At 27.9% G+C, this 16,381-nt stretch overlaps 1 protein-coding gene across 1 annotated transcript in view; it reads right to left on the bottom strand.

The window, feature by feature from the left end:
• Window positions 1-16,381, bottom strand: part of LOC140442220 (dynein axonemal heavy chain 10-like) — a 657,946-nt gene that overhangs the window by 400,187 nt on the left and 241,378 nt on the right. Inside the window, 1 exon segment of the mRNA XM_072533298.1 lies at window positions 2,632-2,815. Within this exon segment, the coding sequence (XP_072389399.1) occupies window positions 2,632-2,815 (184 nt within the window).

Below are 16,381 nucleotides of genomic sequence, written 5' to 3'. Positions count from 1 at the left end.
ACAAAATTGAGGTTCAGAACCCCTTAAGAAGGTAATAAACTATTGTAAAAAAATATTACATGTAATTTGTTGATACGGACACCTTTTGATGACCTTAATTATATAGCATATTAAAAATCGCAGTTTTCTTACCTTTTAATCGGTATTTTTTAGGAGCCAAACAAAACAATTATGTACAACTTTTTGCAAAAATATATCAGTTCATCATTGTAGAATACTTTAGAAATGATTTTAAAGTTTAAACAATAAAATTTGTTTAATTTACTAATGTTTGTATTTTGAGAACGATTTCCGAAGTAGAAATTGAAACGCAATAAACGTAATTTAACCTTTAATTGTGGCTTATTCCCATTTAAATAGTAATTACTTTAAAATGCCACAAGAAAATAGCTTCAGAACAATAGTGACAAATAGTATTACCAAATATCGCTCAAAATTAAAAGAAATAAGTCCGTAATAGTATCTGAAACTGATTATTCTGACATACAGACATCTGATGCCGAATCAGAAGTTGACGATGTAAGGGCAACTACCTCAATAGGACTCAAACCAGCATACAAAAATAAATCAATATCTACATCTAAAAACAAGAAAGAGAAAATATTATGGAAGGAATTAAAATTGAAGAGTTATTATGAAAATGACTATGCTTTCTTGGGAGAATCTAAATGGCTAGAATGCATGCAGAGATTGGAGAGTCCTATAGACTTTTTTAAATTCGTATTTAATGACGACTTATTGGAGTTAGTAGTTAATGAGTAAAATTTAAAATCAGTGCAAGATAACATCAACAAATCCGGTAACATTACGAAGTATGAAATTGAACAATTTATTGGAATCAGCGTATTTATGTCAATTTTAAAATTACCTTCTAGTAGACTCTACTGGAACTCACGTTTAGGCCAAAGACTTGTATACGAAACTATGAATTGTAATCGATGGAAAGAGATTAAAAAATGTCTACATTTCAATGACAACAATAAGTTTATACGAGCTGGTTTACCCAGTCACGATAAACTTGTTAAAATAAGACCTCTCGTAGAGAAGATACGTGAACAATTATTATTAGTTCCTTAAGAAAAGTAACTCTCTATTGATGAACAAATCATACCTACTAAAACAAGACACAGTCTAAAATAATATAATCCTAAGAAACCCAAGAAATGGGGATTCAAAAATTTGGTACTTAGTGGAGTTTCAGGATTCAGCTACGATTTTGATATATTTGCTGGAAAGCAAAGTAATGTTATACCTGATGGTGCACCAGATGTTGGAACAAGTGGAAACATAGTTACAAAACTAACTAGTACAATACCATGGCACAAAAATCATAAAATATGTTTTGATAATTGGTTCAACAGCCCTAACCTACAAGTTTATCTTTCACAAAATGGTTTGCTGCCCTTAGGGACAGCTAGAATTAACAGAGTAGCAAACTGCCAAATGCCTACACCAAAAGAGAAAAAAACATGGTCGAGGTACTATGGTAGAGAAAACTACTGTTATAGATGGAGTAGAAATCTCTTGTGTTTGTTGGTACGACAACAAACTAGTTACCATGCTTTCAACATACGTAGGTAGTTTTCCTACTAGTTCCAGAGAGCACTATTTTCGAGAAGCCAAAGAACATCGTGAAATTCCTTGTCCTAAATCAATAGATGTTTATAACAAGCATATGGGAGGAGTTGATCTGTTGGATTCTATGCTAGGGCTCTATAGGATTCAGTTACGTTGAAAAAAATGTCAAATTTTTTTTCACCTGTTGGACATGTGCATTGCGAATGCATGGATCCTGTGGAGCCAAAAGAGTATAAATTATATGCCATTATTTAACTTCAAACATTAAAATATAATATATTGCAGAAAATTTATGCAAGGTGGGCAAGAATAGTTTGCCAAAGAAAAGGGGTTGACCATTATCAAATGTTAATTCACCAAGCAGTTCCATAACTAAAGCAGAAACTCCCAAATCCAAAAAGGGGCTTACTTTGCGTCAAGATAATCCAAGAAATGAAGTTCTTATAGACGCCATTGGCCACTTTCCCCAGTGAAACGATACAAGATTGTTGTGCTATAATGACTGTAAATTTAGATCTTTTGTTAGATGTACTAAATGTAACGTATTTTCATGTTTAAACAAAGATAGAAATTGTTTTGTAGAATTTCACTCCTAAAAACAATAACTAGTTTAAGTGTATAAGAAGCCATATTTGGACCTGTATTTTTGTACATTTTATGTTTATTGTATAGAAAGCCATATATGGCTTATTTTTTTATTTTCTTAATTAGTAGAAAATGTTTGTAAATTATTTGGTAAATATACTTCTTTATAAAAGAAGAACAACAAAATCTTAAATTTTGCAAAACAAAAATTTTTTTTATCTAAAACTGAATTCATGCAGTAGAGGGTTAAATTAATTATTGCCAATTTTAAGCATAAGACTTTAAAAAATGATATTCTGAGAATTTTTGAACAAAATGTCAAATAAAAAGTTTATTATTACTGTGAAATTCCAGTCAACTTGTTCAACATAATTTTTTTGGAAACGAAAAGGAACTTATACAAAAAAAACAAAAATATATGTTATTAGTTGCATTATTTTTTTATAATCAAACTATTTATAATCAAACCTTAAAGATTTTATGTTATCAAACATCTTTATCATGTGATCTTGTACACATGTGTGATCACTGCCACCCAATATAGACAAGAGTTCTTCGGTGGAAATGAAATAGAATCTAGGGAACCTTCTTCTTTTAGAATCCAAATATTCGTTTAGAGATTTTTGACAACGGTCCAAGCCATCGCTCAAACCTAAAATGGAGATAAGATATAACAGAAAGGACTTAAAATTAAATATCATTTATACATAATTTATACATTTATGTATATATATGTATATATATATTTATATATATATATATATATATATATATATATATATATAATATATATATATATATATATATATATATATATATATATATATATATATATATATATATAAGTAAACGTTAAATAGTGGGTTTGCAGCAATAAAAAATGAAACGTGTACTCTTTTAAATTTTTATTCCAAGCTTTCGGACATTGGTTATGTCCTTCATCAGGGAGCTACAAATGTGATGAATAAATTGTTGGCGTTGGTATAATTAATTAAAAAATTCACTACTTACAAACTTAATGAGGTTGTATCAACGAAGATGTATTATAATGTTGATAAAAATTATCATAGTCTCTCATCTTTTTTCAATATATAAAACCTATTTTTATGTTTAAAAATTTTAAAAAATTACTGTACATCCAAAAACACTTAATTATTCTAAATAAATACATAACATTATTCTGACAAAATTCTTTTAAATGTCAATTGATAAATTATTGTTTGTGTTATTATTGCATTTATCTAGTAGTAACAAATAGGAAAACATTTCATTTAGATGACCAATATCCGTTCTATGATTCATTGCATTATTATTTTGACAAATGTAGGCCATTTCAAGAAAAAGTCTTTTGGTGATGTTACTTTCCTGTTCTACTACTTTGATGTTATTATAATCTATCTGATGCCCATTTTTAAATGCATGTTCGCCCAATGCACTTTTTTCAGGATGCAGTCTATTATCTAACTTGTAGTATGTAATGCGGTCTTTAAGGCATCTAGATGTTTGACCATAGTATACTTGTTCACATGATCCGCACGGTATACAGTAAACAACATCCGTTAAAGACAAGAGTGTGGATTGGTCTTTAGGTTTAGAAAAGACTTTGTTAACTGTTTTACCGTTTTATGTGCAATTTTGATATTATTAATTGATGAAAAAATTTTACTTAGTTTCTGTCCAATGTCCTTAATGTATGGAAGAAATACATATCTAATTGTAGTTTGTTTTGGTAAAGGATCTACAGGTCCAATTCTATCTTGTAATACAGACAGATTTTCTTGGTTTCTTAAATGACTAGTTAAATTTTGTGCAGTGTTAAACAAAATTTTCTTTAGTAGTATACTTGGGTATGAGTTTTCAATAAATGGGTTATAAAGTATTTTTAGATTTTTTGTATGGAAAGCGGTATCGCCGATTTTAAGGACACGATTTTTCATTTCTTTAACTAAATTAAGTTTCATTGAATATTTATGGTATGAACTGTACTGAAGCTACTGAACCTGTAGTATCTATATATATATATATATATATATATATATATATATATATATATATATATATATATATATATATATATATATTGATATGATATAGGAGAAAGAAAGGTATTGTTTAAAAAATTAATTTGTAAGTTATATACTAGATAATTTTAGATATAACAAGTATTTGGTTATTTTAAGAAGTTATATACTAGAGAATTTAATAAAAATATATTTATGTGAGGGCATTTTTAATAAATTAGCATATAATAAGTGTAAAAAGTTGTATTTTAATGTTGTAAATATATTTAAGTGAGCCATGTGCATAGGCAACCAACTATACAGTAAATTGACAGATAGAAATTAATCATAATACGAATATAAGTGGGGTTATAATAATAATGTTAGTTTAAAATGTTTAATATATATATATTTAATGATTTAAATGTTTATTCTGATCTGAAAAGCCTAAATGTCAACAAAATTATTAATAGAAAAGAATGGAATTCTCTGGATCACCGGAGATGGCCATGTTTGCGAAATGGTTTGTTCCAGAAAATTCAGACATGTATTTAATAGAACAAATTGGAACATGATCTCTTACCAGATGGTTCTAGAATATCCAAAAAGATATAAATACCCGTGATTTGGATTCAAGATGGCAGTTTTTAGTCAGAAGTCAGGCCAGTTTATTATGAAAGTTAGTAGACACATTTAGTTAGTGAAGTAAATTGTTCAGAATTTTCAAGAAGTCAGTCAGAAAAGTTTAGTAAGAAATATGAAAGTTAGTTGGAGTCAGTGAATCAGTTACAAATAGTCAAATTGTTTAATATAGTGAGTTAAATGAAGATTAAAAATTATGCATATATTTAATGCACATTTATAATTATACACAAATAATTATTGAAGATTATAAAAGTATATTAGAAGAATATTGGATGGACATTGGAAGGAATTAAAATTATATTATGATTGGAGATTAGTATAAATCAACTTATAATAATTGGATATTGGTATATTGAAAAGAAGAATAAATATAAATGGTGTTTGCTGGTTTGCTTGGTGGTGTATAAATGCTGGTGAAGAAAACTATATCTTAAATTGGTAGAAGCTGATAATTGGAAAAAGTAATTTCACAAAAACAAGGATAACCGAAGTACGAAGACATTCAGTGATGATTAGAATCTATATAGTGAAAAACAGTTCATTTAGGCATTCAGTGAAAGAAAGGTACAAAATTTTGTTAATATAATTTAGTTAGTGTCATAAAAATTTCAATTTTGAAGATAGTTTGTTTAAATTTTACATTGTCTATAGAATTTAATTAGTTTTATAAGAATATCAATTTAAAGATAGTTTATTTTTAATTTACATTGGCTAGGTTAGATATATATGTGTGTTTCATAATAGTTATAATAAAGATAATTTAAAAAAGTACTTACAAACTAATTCTTTGAGAACCGCGATAAAAACCCTATATATTATATTATTAAAAATACTCATTGCTCATCATTCAAACAAAAAACACATCATAACAATTTGGCGCCCAACGTGGGGCTCTCTATTTAAAAGAAGTAGTTTGGGAAGATAAGTGCTCTCATATAATTAAATTAATTATCAGTAGAAAGAAAAAATTATAGATTTTATTTTTAGTTATATTTGAACAAGTAAAGTCTCAAAATGTCTCAAGGAAAGAAAGGGACAAGAAGCAAAAAGAATGAAGAAGATGTGGAAGTAGAAACACAACCTATACAAGAGGAGAGTTTAGTTCAAGTTCCACAAGATACTGCAGAAATGAATCCAGAAAGAGAGGAAAATGTCAATATGGCAGCTTTGATGTCATTAATGATGGAGATGAACAAGACAATGGAAGAGAATTCAAAAGAAATCAAAGAAGACATGAAAAAAATGGAACAGAAAATGGAAGAGAATACGAAAAAAATGGAAGAGAATTCAAAAGAAATCAAAGAAGACATAAAAAAATTGGAAGAGAATTCAAAAGAAGTCAAAGAAGACATAAAAAAATGGAACAGAAATTGGAAGAGAATTATAGAAAATTAGAAAAGAAAATAGAAGATAATAATAATAAAATTGTAAAACAAATGGATAAAAAACTTGAAGCTGCAGAGAAAAAAGTAGCAAATGAAATAAAAAGTATACGGAATGACTACAAGAAAAGGATAAAAAATGAGAGGACAGAAGTAAAGAGGATTATTCAAGATAATAAGATAGATATAGAACAGAAAATAGAGTTCCAAAAATGTAACTTAGAAGTAAAAATTAACGAAGACAGGAGAAACACAGAAGAAAAATTAGACGATATACAACAAAATATCCAAATAAATTGTAATCAAATAAGAAATGTGGAACAGAGAATAGATGATATTTCACAAATGAGAGACATAGGGAGACCTTACTTAGATTTAACAAATGAGACTGGGATTAAATTCTCTGGTAATATAAAAAATTTGCATCCTAGAGTATACATAAATAGTTTAAAACATAAATTAAGATTTGTGAATAATATTAATGATATTAAAGATTATATTAGGGTGACATTAAATGACAATGCAGCAACTTGGTTTGCTAGTATTGAGAATGATTTAGATAATTTTCAAACATTTGAAAATAAATTTTTAAATTATTATTGGGGTGAATTAGAGCAAGCCAAGTTTAGAGAAATTCTATATTTTGGAAAGTATAATCAAAATTTAAAATCAAATATGGTAGATTATGCATTGAAATTGATAACAGTTGCAAAATATTTAGAACCACCACTTAGAGAGGATGAAACAGTCTTAAATGTATCTAGACATTTTGATGCTGATGTTGTGCAAACCGTAACTGTACAAAATATTCAAACAATAGATAGTTTTATTAATTTTATTCAAAGAATACAAAGAGGCAATATGACAAGTAATAATAACAACAGAAAAAACAATAATAACTTTCAATATAATAAAAATGATAATCAACAATATAGACAATCATATAACAATAATACTAGGTATGGTGATAGTTTACAAAATTTTAATAATAATAACAATAATCCAAATAGACAGAACTTTAATAATAATACTAGTTATAATAGACAAAATTTTAATAATAATACTAATTATAATAGACAACATTTTAATAACAGTACTAATAATAATAGACAAGATTTTAACAATAGAAAAAATACAGAGCGACCTAACTATAACAGACAGGTAAATTGTGTTCGAAGGAATAGAAGCTGCGAAGACAGGGAACGAAGTAGTACAAGGCAGGAAAATGTGAGTAGAAGTCATAGTAGGGAAAGACATAGGACATCAGATCCAAGTGGTCAGATAAAATCTGACAATTCTAATAATCAAAATTTTGTGCAGTAAACTTTCTGAATTACAAGTTAGGCCATTGCTATTATGAAAAACCTTCTGAATTTATTTCTTTAGATGAAGAGAAAATTATTGAATCTATTAATTTAATTTATATAAATGCTTTGGCCAAAAATAAAATGATTAAGATTATGATAGATACTGGTTCAGAAAGTACTTTAGTCTCGGAGAATTTTATTTTTAATACATTAAAATTATCAGATATAATAAAGATTCCAAAAATTAAAATTGTTGGTGCAAATAATAAGAAGTTGGGTGAAATTGATAAACTAGCCAATTTTAAAATTAATATTCTTAATAAAGAAATTAATATGCAAGGATTTATTGTCAAGGATTTATGTGTTGATATATTAATGGGAAATGATGAATTGGAAAAGAAGAAAGTAAAGATAGATTTTGAAGAAAAAATGGTAACTTTGGAAGGGCAAATAATTAAATTTATGCAGAAAGATGAGGTATAAGAAGGAATAAGAGTTGATAGGATATTATTAAAAGAAAATAATGATGTTTATGAAGAAGAAATGTATTTTGATGATAGGGATATGTCCAAAAAGAATGTAAAGAATAATTATTGTAGTGAATATTTAAGGAATGGAAATTTTAAGCAGATGGATGCCTACGAGGTGGAGTGCGTAAAATTGGAAGCAAGGAATAATAAGTACATAATGAAGAATACTGTTATTTGTAAAGAAGAAGATATGATGAAAGTTTTAAATTGCCCTGAAGAATATAAATCAATAGTCATTTCCATATTGCAGCAACACAAGGGACTTGTCAATAAAGAAAATAGAATTGCACAAAATTATATCCATAGTATAAAAGTTAAAGAAGAAAAAGATTTTAAAACAAAATCATACCCAATACCATATAAATACAGAGAAGAAGTAAACAAAACAATTAATAATATGTTAGAAGATGGGATCATTGAGAAGGCAGACACACGTTTTATTAACCCCATAGTAGTAGTACGAAAAAGATCAGGTGAAATCAGGTTATGTTTGGATGCAAGGAATATTAACAAGATTACTGAAAAGCAATTTGAAGCACCAATGAGTATAGATGGAATATTAGGAAGAATTACAGGAATGTCATTTTTCACTAAAATCGATTTACAGCATAGTTTCTGGTTAATACCTCTAGAAAGAAAAAGTAGACAGTATATAGGATTTCAGATAGATGGAGTAGTATATCAATTCAAAGTAGTACCATTTGGACTTCAATCATCTTGCAGTGCTCTATGTAGATGTCTTCATGATATTTTGGATCAATATGAACATTTTGTAATTCACTACATTGATGATATATTAATTTTTTCTAAAACGGCTGAAGATCATGAGAAACACCTAAAAATTATAATAAATAGATTAGACAAAGTTGGACTAAAAATAAATCAAGAAAAATGTCCATTTTTTAAAAAAGAAGTCATATATCTAGGTTATAAACTTAACACTAAGGGAATCGAAATGGATCCAGAACGGACACAAATCATTCAGGAATATAAAACACCACACAATTTAAGAACTTTAAGAGGATTTATTGGAATAAATAATTATTATAAAAGGATGATACCAGATCTAAGTATAAAAGAAATTCCATTACTTGAACTACTGAGAAAAGGTGTAAAATGGAAATGGGATCAGAGAAGAGAACTAGCATTCCAAGAAATTAAAAACATTTTTCTGTCAAATTTGAAAATATACTATCCTGACTACACACAGCTATTCATATTAAGAACAGATGCATCAATAGAGAGATTATCAGGGGTATTATTACAAATACATGATGGGGTCGAATACCCAATACAATTCATTTCAAGAATTACAAAGCCACATGAAAAGGGTTACTCGGTTTCAGAATTAGAACTAGCAAGTATAATACACTGTGTCACAAAATTAAGATTTTATTTGTTGGGTAATGAATTTACAATAGAAACAGATCACCAAGTTTTAACATCTATATTAAATAACAAATATGGAAACAGTAGAATACATCGGTGGAGTCTAATATTGAGTGAATACTCATTGGAAATCAAATACATTTCTGGAAAATCCAATATAGTGGCAGATGCTTTATCAAGGTTAGAAAATACATCACAAAAAGGGCAGCGAACAATAAAAATTGGATTAAATCAATTAGTAGAAAGTACTGGATTATATTCTAAAGAAGAAATTATTAGAGATCAGATCAATTTGAGTGAAAAACAAAAAGTCCTTAGGAAAGATGGGGTATATTATAAAATAATAAATGGCATAGAAGTATATGTAATAACTAGAACTTTAGCAAAGAAAATATTGAAAAATTTACATAACAATTATATGCATATTGGTTCAAAAAAGCTATGGATGCTATTTAGGGACAATTATTTTGCAAAGAATGACATAAGTATAGCAAAAGAAATTACTACCCAATGCCCAATATGTCAACTAAACAAAGAAAAGAATTTCAAAAACCAGAACACATATAAATCTAATGTTGTATATGAAAAACTAAATACAGTTTCCATGGATTTTATTTCAAATTTAGTTCTCAGTCCAACAGGAAAAAATCATATACTAGTGATAGTTGATTTATATACAAAATTTATTAAACTATATCCCTGCTCTAGAACAAATGTTAAAACATTAAAATTATATATTAATCAATTTTTCGAAGAAATAGGACCATTTAGAAATTGCATAATAGATAATGCTACATATTTTAACAACCAAAAATTTCGGACATTTTGTGAGAAAAAGGGAATCAACATTCATTTTACAAGTATCAGACATCCTCAGGCAAATCCTGCAGAAAGATATATTAAAGAAGTTATAAAATATTTAAGGATACTGTGCCAAAATCAACACGAAACTTGGCAGCAACATATACCACAAGTAGAGTATTTTTTAAATAATACACATAATTTGAATACAGAGGAAGTACCAGAATATTTAATGTTTGGCCATATAGGAAACAGAAAGTGGATTAGTGAATATAATCAGGATATGTTAGAACAAGTAATGCAGAAAGTGAATAACCGAATTAGGAGGAAAGCTGAAAAATATATCAGAAGACAAAATCGAAATATAAAAAAACCAATCACATTTCAAAAAGGAGACCTAGTGTTAATTCGTTCACTTAGAAAAAGTAATGTTAAAGAAAATCGCTGTAAGAAATTTCAACCAATGTTTGAAGGTCCATACAGAATTGAAAATCAGAATGGACAAAATAGTTATGTGTTAATAGATGCAGAGAACAGACTAAGAGGCATGTTTCATATCAATGACATTTTTCAATATCATGAAGAGATTGAATAATGTTTTCTATACCTTTAACACAAATATAATAACACTAATAACTTACTTATAGATCCATTTCATAGATAGATGGTAGATTTCATTGTTTTGAATCGATTTGACATCATACTTGTTGAGTTTTGTATATATGGAAATTAATTTGTACCCTAAAAATCATAATTTGGGGTTAGACACAAAATTGATACTATAATTGCTATAAAAATGTCTTTCTAATATAATAAAGTGAAAAAACTTACCAATTTATATTGATGAAAGTTATTTTGAATGGAAATAATTCCTGGATTTTGTCTATAAATAAACAGAACACCATATCGATTATATTTTTAATTAAGGTTATATTTTATTTTCTGATAGCCTCCATTTTCAATTGCTTCCATTTGACATGACAGTTTGACATAGACAGCGAACAGGAATGTATTTAACACATTTTAAATAAAAAAAAATTGATTTATTAAATTTAATAAGGTATGAGAAAATTAATATTTAAAAAAATAATAAGAAAATTATTTATTTTAAATATTATTTTGGGGTATTGATATGATATAGGAGAAAGAAAGGTATTGTTTAAAAAATTAATTTGTAAGTTATATACTAGATAATTTTAGATATAACAAGTATTTGGTTATTTTAAGAAGTTATATACTAGAGAATTTAATAAAAATATATTTATGTGAGGGCATTTTTAATAAATTAGCATATAATAAGTGTAAAAAGTTGTATTTTAATGTTGTAAATATATTTAAGTGAGCCATGTGCATAGGCAACCAACTATACAGTAAATTGACAGATAGAAATTAATCATAATACGAATATAAGTGGGGTTATAATAATAATGTTAGTTTAAAATGTTTAATTTATATATATTTAATGATTTAAATGTTTATTCTGATCTGAAAAGCCTAAATGTCAACAAAATTATTAATAGAAAAGAATGGAATTCTCTGGATCACCGGAGATGGCCATGTTTGCGAAATGGTTTGTTCCAGAAAATTCAGACATGTATTTAATAGAACAAATTGGAACATGATCTCTTACCAGATGGTTCTAGAATATCCAAAAAGATATAAATACCCGTGATTTGGATTCAAGATGGCAGTTTTTAGTCAGAAGTCAGGCCAGTTTATTATGAAAGTTAGTAGACACATTTAGTTAGTGAAGTAAATTGTTCAGAATTTTCAAGAAGTCAGTCAGAAAAGTTTAGTAAGAAATATGAAAGTTAGTTGGAGTCAGTGAATCAGTTACAAATAGTCAAATTGTTTAATATAGTGAGTTAAATGAAGATTAAAAATTATGCATATATTTAATGCACATTTATAATTATACACAAATAATTATTGAAGATTATAAAAGTATATTAGAAGAATATTGGATGGACATTGGAAGGAATTAAAATTATATTATGATTGGAGATTAGTATAAATCAACTTATAATAATTGGATATTGGTATATTGAAAAGAAGAATAAATATAAATGGTGTTTGCTGGTTTGCTTGGTGGTGTATAAATGCTGGTGAAGAAAACTATATCTTAAATTGCTAGAAGCTGATAATTGGAAAAAGTAATTTCACGAAAACAAGGATAACCGAAGTACGAAGACATTCAGTGATGATTAGAATCTATATAGTGGAAAACAGTTCATTTAGGCATTCAGTGAAAGAAAGGTACAAAATTTTGTTAATATAATTTAGTTAGTGTCATAACAATTTCAATTTTGAAGATAGTTTGTTTAAATTTTACATTGTCTATAGAATTTAATTAGTTTTATAAGAATATCAATTTAAAGATAGTTTATTTTTAATTTACATTGGCTAGGTTAGATATATATGTGTGTTTCATAATAGTTATAATAAAGATAATTTAAAAAAGTACTTACAAACTAATTCTTTGAGAACCGCGATAAAAACCCTATATATTATATTATTAAAAATACCCATTGCTCATCATTCAAACAAAAAACACATCATAACAATATATATATATATATATATATATATATATATATATATATATATATATATATATATATATATATATATATATATGTATAGTATATAACATCATATTTATAAATATTGGTTTATGTAGATTTTCAAGTTATGACAAACTTAAAGAAAATATTTTGGCTGACATGCTATTTTTGGTTATATTTTGGTATCATATTTTTTGAGTTATTCATCTTTTTTCAAAAAATTTGACAGATAGAGACAAACTTTTTAAATAACTCATCCATTTACAACCGTAATTTTTATTAAAAAACTTTGCACACAAAGAGTAGGTAACGTTCTTTAGGAATTTATATCAAAATTGAATTTCTAAATACAGATATGTTCACAAATGATACGCCATTTCTTTAAATTTCAAACGATGGTAATTCAACAGTTTTAAACGAACCCTCGTACTTTATAATTTCAATAAAAAAAAGAAATCAGTTGTCATTCAAAAAGTATTGGGGTTTCCTATAACTAAAGTTAATGCTTTTGGAAATAATTATGTTTTAATGCTTAAGATAAGATATTTATTGTTTCCCACAAGGAAAATGAATTTCATGTAGTCGGCTGTATACGATAAATCACAAAAGTTTTAATTAAAAAAGTGTACCTAGTAGCAGTACTGATAATATACTAGTCATTTGGAAAACGTTGTATGATGTAACCCGAAAGGGTTCTTTTAAATAAATATACCTTTTTATAATATATAAAATTATATTATACTAAGTCATAATTGTCTTTATTTGTGATTATTGACTCTTTTACAAAGTGATAGAAATAGCTGGTTTAGAATTAAAGAAATTACGTACATTTACTTTAAATACATTGAGATATCTTTGATCAAAGACAAATAATTGAAGTTACCATCATAAAAGTGGAGAACTACAACCTGGTTTTCTCTGATCACACAAAGTAAATTACACTCCCGTCGCTAATAAAAACCACGTACTCTTGTTAAATGTTGATTTACTTGGCTCCAGTAATTCGAGTTGTGCCTATTAAACATTTTGTTTTTTGTAAATTATGATTCGTTGCACTATATAATATTCTTTAAAAATTCATTATCTTCTGCAAGTTTTATCGTTATAAATTCTATTCTTTTGTTAGAGTCTGTTTTCTTTAAACTTTAAACTGCGGTGTAAGAATAGGGATGAAATTTTTGTTTTTCTTTAATATAATTGCTGTTGAAACAAAAAATGCGAAACAAGCACTATCAACAGTTTTTGATCCTTCTTCTCTTCTTCTTCTACTTCTTGGTTTAATTCTGAAGCTGCCTCTGGTTAATTTCCTGGGAGGTAGATTGGCAACTATCCCTCCATCTTTTAGGTGGTCTTCCGGGAGGTCTTGAACCGGGCGGGTTGTTTTCTAGGGCAATTTTTGATAGTCTATTCTCATCCATTTGTCTTACATGATTGTACCACATCCTCTTTCGCTGCCTTACCGATCTTACAATATCTTGAATTTTGCACTGATCTCTGACGTTTGTATTTCTCACCCTGTCTCTTCTTGTTTTGCCCACTATTGTTCTTAGTGTTTTCATTTCGGCAACTCTTAGCATCTGTTTCGTTTTGTTGGTATCTTCGCGAACTTTTATGCCATATGTCATGATCGGTCGTATGCAAGTCTTGTAAGTCTTGCAAGTTTTTAATCCATCTGTATTAATTATTGTTTAATCTTCCCCTAATTTGCTTAGTATGGATTTAAGCATCAGATTAGTTAAAATTGGCAAGTCTGAATAAGAGGGCATTATATGGTTGGTTTGTCTATCAGGACTACAAGGTATTGATCGTAAACAGGAAATTTTGGTAGCTGTAATATATAAGATTGAAATGAATTCGTATCAATAAAAGATTCTCCAAGAGGAGGAGACTTTTTTGTTCTCCAGTAAGAATTTGTTAAATTTTCTGTCAAAAGTAAACCTATTTTGTAAACCATAGTTGTATTAAACGATCTATACGTTATTAGATGTTTGTGGGCTAACATTTGCCTATGTATTTGTAAAGGTTCTTGGGCATCTGCTAGAACTGCTTGTTTTGATGAAGGCATCATAGCTTCTAGACAAATTTTTATTGTATTCTGTCAAGAGTTTATAGATTTGTTTTGCATATTGAACCGTAAAGAATACAACCATAATCCAAAATGGATCGTATGTAGGATCTATAAAACAATAAAAATATATGTTGATCTGTCCCCCATCTTTTTTTGGAAACGAAACGCAAAAGGTTAATTCCTCGCTCGCACTTTTGTTTTACATACTTTATATGACTGGACCAAAAAGAGTTTTTCATCTAGGATCATGCCTAGATACTTATACTCTTCTGCTAAGAGAAATCGATAATCACCCATCTGGCATTTGCCTGCGACTTTTTGTCTACGTCTAGTGAAACATACAATCGAAGATTTTTCTTATGATATACTAAAACCCATTTGTTGTACCCACTTATCTATGTTACTTAAGCTAAGTTGTAGATTCAAGATATAATCTTCATAGGATTTATGGTAGGTATATAAACATATACCGTCTACATATTGAATTATTTTGCATTTGTCATCCGTCAAACCATGCAGATCTGCAGTATAAACATTAAATAATAAAGGACTTAGAATTAAGCCTTAGGGGAAACCGTTATATAATATTCTTGGACCGTGAAATACATATCTATGGTCCCGTAAGTATATTTTTTTCTTCACATTCAAATTTATTATATTTACAGATAATCTTTTATCAATACTACACGTCACCATTTTTAAATATAATATATCCAAATCAAAGGTGCGTATCACGTCATATGCACCCTTTAAATCTAGAAGCAAACATAACATAAATTCGTTTTTTGAGAAACAGAGTTGAATATCCGTAACTAAATGTATGAGAGCATCAATAGTACTTCGACCTCTACGAAATCCATACTGTGAGTGGGGAAAAACAATACTACTTTCAATAAAATATTCTAATCAAACTTTTCAAAGGATTTTGTCACACAGAATAATAAAGGAATAGGTCTATAAAATGATAAAAGTTCTGGCTTTAAGTTAAATTTGAGTAAAGTGCATATGATAATATTTTTTAAAGTATAGCAATATTCTTGTTTCAACCACCAACTATTAAAAATATGTAAGAGAACGTCTTTGGTATTTGACGGCAATTTGTCCAATATCTTATAAGTAAAACCGTCTAAACCGGGCGCTGTATTTTTGCTTTTTCTAGTGGAAAATCTAGTTCTAAATAAGTAAATTGTTTTGGCATAGAATCTATACTAGTATTAAAACCAAAAATTTCTTTATTCCTACCAACAACATGACCAGAGGCAGATGATGGTGCAAGTTGTCCGTTCCTCGCCGGGCCGAGTGTTGATTGGCCCGTTCCATCTATATTCCTTCGACTCGTTTCATACCGTCTGTGTATGTGTGTGTGTTTTAACGCACGTAACTGCTGTTTGGAGTTTTGGCATTAATTGTATTTTATTTTTCGCAGATATTTAAAAGTGGGCCATATCGCCGTTGATATCGCCGGTGGTGTCAGGATTAACGACTTAATTTTTATTGTATTATTACCTAGGATCTAATTTTATTTTGTTATT

Source organism: Diabrotica undecimpunctata, chromosome 5, assembly GCF_040954645.1.
Source record: "Diabrotica undecimpunctata isolate CICGRU chromosome 5, icDiaUnde3, whole genome shotgun sequence".
Lineage (NCBI taxonomy): Eukaryota > Metazoa > Arthropoda > Insecta > Coleoptera > Chrysomelidae > Diabrotica > Diabrotica undecimpunctata.
This window is presented reverse-complemented; position numbering and strand designations above follow the sequence as displayed.